This window comes from Vitis riparia, chromosome 3 (genome assembly GCF_004353265.1).
Source record: "Vitis riparia cultivar Riparia Gloire de Montpellier isolate 1030 chromosome 3, EGFV_Vit.rip_1.0, whole genome shotgun sequence".
In the NCBI taxonomy this organism is placed as follows: Eukaryota; Viridiplantae; Streptophyta; class Magnoliopsida; order Vitales; family Vitaceae; genus Vitis; species Vitis riparia.
In genome coordinates, this window is record NC_048433.1 from 11,164,398 (window position 1) to 11,166,572 (window position 2,175).

The following is a 2,175-nucleotide window of genomic DNA, read 5'->3' on the forward strand; positions in this document are numbered from 1 at the left end:
AAAGTTTGGCCTTCTTATGTTTGTTTGCATTCTCTTTTGTTGTTAGATTTTTTATTTTTTATTTTAATTAATATCCTCGCCTTTATTTGTCTTCAAAAATGAATCCACTTTTTGGAAACTAAAAATATATCTTTAAGTCAATTTGGAAGCCTCTTGCAACTATAAATTATTTAGCAATCTGCAAGTCTCAAACTCAACCAACCTTCCAGCCATGGCTGTCTGCAACGCTGGTATTGCCCAACTCCAGTCAAATACACTTCCTTTCCTCCATATCTTCATGGTCTCCTTTTTCTTGTCTCCAATGATCCCTTCTACGAATTCATCATTATCTTTCAGTTTCAACAATTTTGATCGGAATGGTCATCGTGTTCATTTTGAGGGGCATGCTTCTTATTCTGCTGATAAAATCCTCCACCTCACCAGAAACCAGCAGGACAAAAAGATGAATGATAGTTGGGGTCGAGCCACATATCATGAGCCGTTTCAACTTTGGGAGAAGGCCTCGGGAAGAATGGCTGATTTCAGTACCAATTTCTCATTTGAAATTGATTCCCAAAGAAAATCTTCTTATGGTGATGGATTCACATTCTTTCTTGCTCCAAACGGTACCCAACTGCCTTCAGATGTGACAGGAGGCGGCCTGGGTCTTGTGTCTAACAACCAGACGCTGAACTCAGAAGCAAATCACTTTTTTGCAGTGGAGTTTGATACTTTTCAAAATGCCTGGGATCCAAAACCTGATCTTGTTGGTATCGATATTAACTCCATGAAATCTGTGAAAAACGTGACATGGTTGAGTAATATTCAGGAAGGAAAAATAAATCATGTTTCCATCAGTTACGCTTCTAGTTCCGAAAATCTGAGTGTTATCTTTGGCACTGATGATTTGTATAATGACACTACTCTACAAAGCCTATGTTATAAAGTTAATCTGAGCCTTGCCCGAATTCGTTACTATTGGCTTCTCAAGTGCTACAGGAGATTTGTCCGAGATAAACGTCATTTACTCATGGAATTTCAGCTCATCAGCGTTACAAATCTCTGATAGTGCAGAGAAAAACCAAGAAAAGAAGACAGGACTAGCGGTGGGATTGAGTCTTGGCGCTTGTGCCCTAGTGGCTGGGTTGGGATTGGTCTGCTTTTGCTTGTGGAAGAAAAGGTTAAGTGGGAAAGGGGGAGAAGATCCTGATTTTGACCTGTCCATGGATGACGATTTTAAAAGGGGTACTGGGACACGGAAGTTTACGCATCAAGAGTTGGTTCTTGCCACAAATAACTTTGCAGAGGGAGAGAAGCTTGGAGAGGGAGGGTTTGGTGGGGTTTATAAAGGTTTCTTGTGGAATCTGAGCTCCTACATTGCTGTTAAGAGGGTATCAAGAGGGTCTAAACAAGGGATAAAGGAGTATGCATCTGAAGTGAAGATCGTCAGTAGACCGTAGCACCGGATCGGGATAAAGGAGGGTATCAAGAGGGTCTAAACCGGATCGGGCTCAAGGGTCAGGTTACTTATCGGGAAGGTACGGTAAAGACCGTAGCACCCCTCTAAGTCCCTAAAGTCGGGTCTCTACTAATAAAATGAAGTTGTTGTGGCAATTAATGTGGAAATCAATGAATACTCAGGGTGATCATGCATGTGAGGGAATCAAACCACTCAATAAAGAATCGACCGAAGTGAGAACGGGGCATAGCTTGGCATCAATCGATCAATGCGCTATCAAGAAAGAGGGTTAGTACACAATTAAAAGAATAATCTCATGCATGTCATAAGGCAAAATGAATCAATCGTGTGGGATAATCAAATCAATCAATCGACTCATAAAATCACTTATGTAGGGCCCTCACCATAGCCCGTTTATTTTGCATGAATTAATGTCACAGACTCCATTATTTTGGAATTATGAGAAATTTGTTCATGCTTATTAAAACCAAGTGGAGCAGAAGATTGTTTGAAGGCCAGAATGGAATTAAAACTATTTGAGAAAAAATTGGATTTTTGAAATTTATTTGAAAAATTGGAGTCTCGAAGGTTATTTAAAAATTGGAATTTTAGAGTTTATTTGGAGATCAGACTTTTAGAAACTAAATGTAAGAATGAGAATTTTAGAAATTGAATTTGAACGAGGTTGGAAATTTGAAAAATGATTTGAGAGTTTGGGATTTAAAATGAGTGGATAA

The 2,175-nt window shown here is 39.2% G+C and overlaps 1 protein-coding gene across 1 annotated transcript; it reads left to right on the forward strand.

Moving 5' to 3' along the window:
• Positions 1–211: 211 nt before the first annotated feature.
• On the forward strand, positions 212–1,439 carry LOC117910940 (L-type lectin-domain containing receptor kinase IX.2-like). The gene is made up of 2 exons (XM_034825120.1): positions 212–969; positions 1,022–1,439. Exons 1-2 carry the CDS (start codon positions 212–214, stop codon positions 1,437–1,439), a joined length of 1,176 nt encoding a protein of 391 aa, XP_034681011.1.
• The last annotated feature ends 736 nt before the right edge of the window (positions 1,440–2,175 follow it).

What these genes read in the sequence shown, in the direction of transcription:
- LOC117910940 (XM_034825120.1), top strand. Translation starts at nt 212, where the DNA reads ATGGCTGTCTGCAACGCTGGTATTGCCCAACTCCAGTCAAATACACTT. An exon ending in CGTTACTATTGGCTTCTCAA is followed by an intron (nt 970 to 1,021) that starts GTGCTACAGGAG and finishes ATGGAATTTCAG; the next exon opens with CTCATCAGCGTTACAAATCT.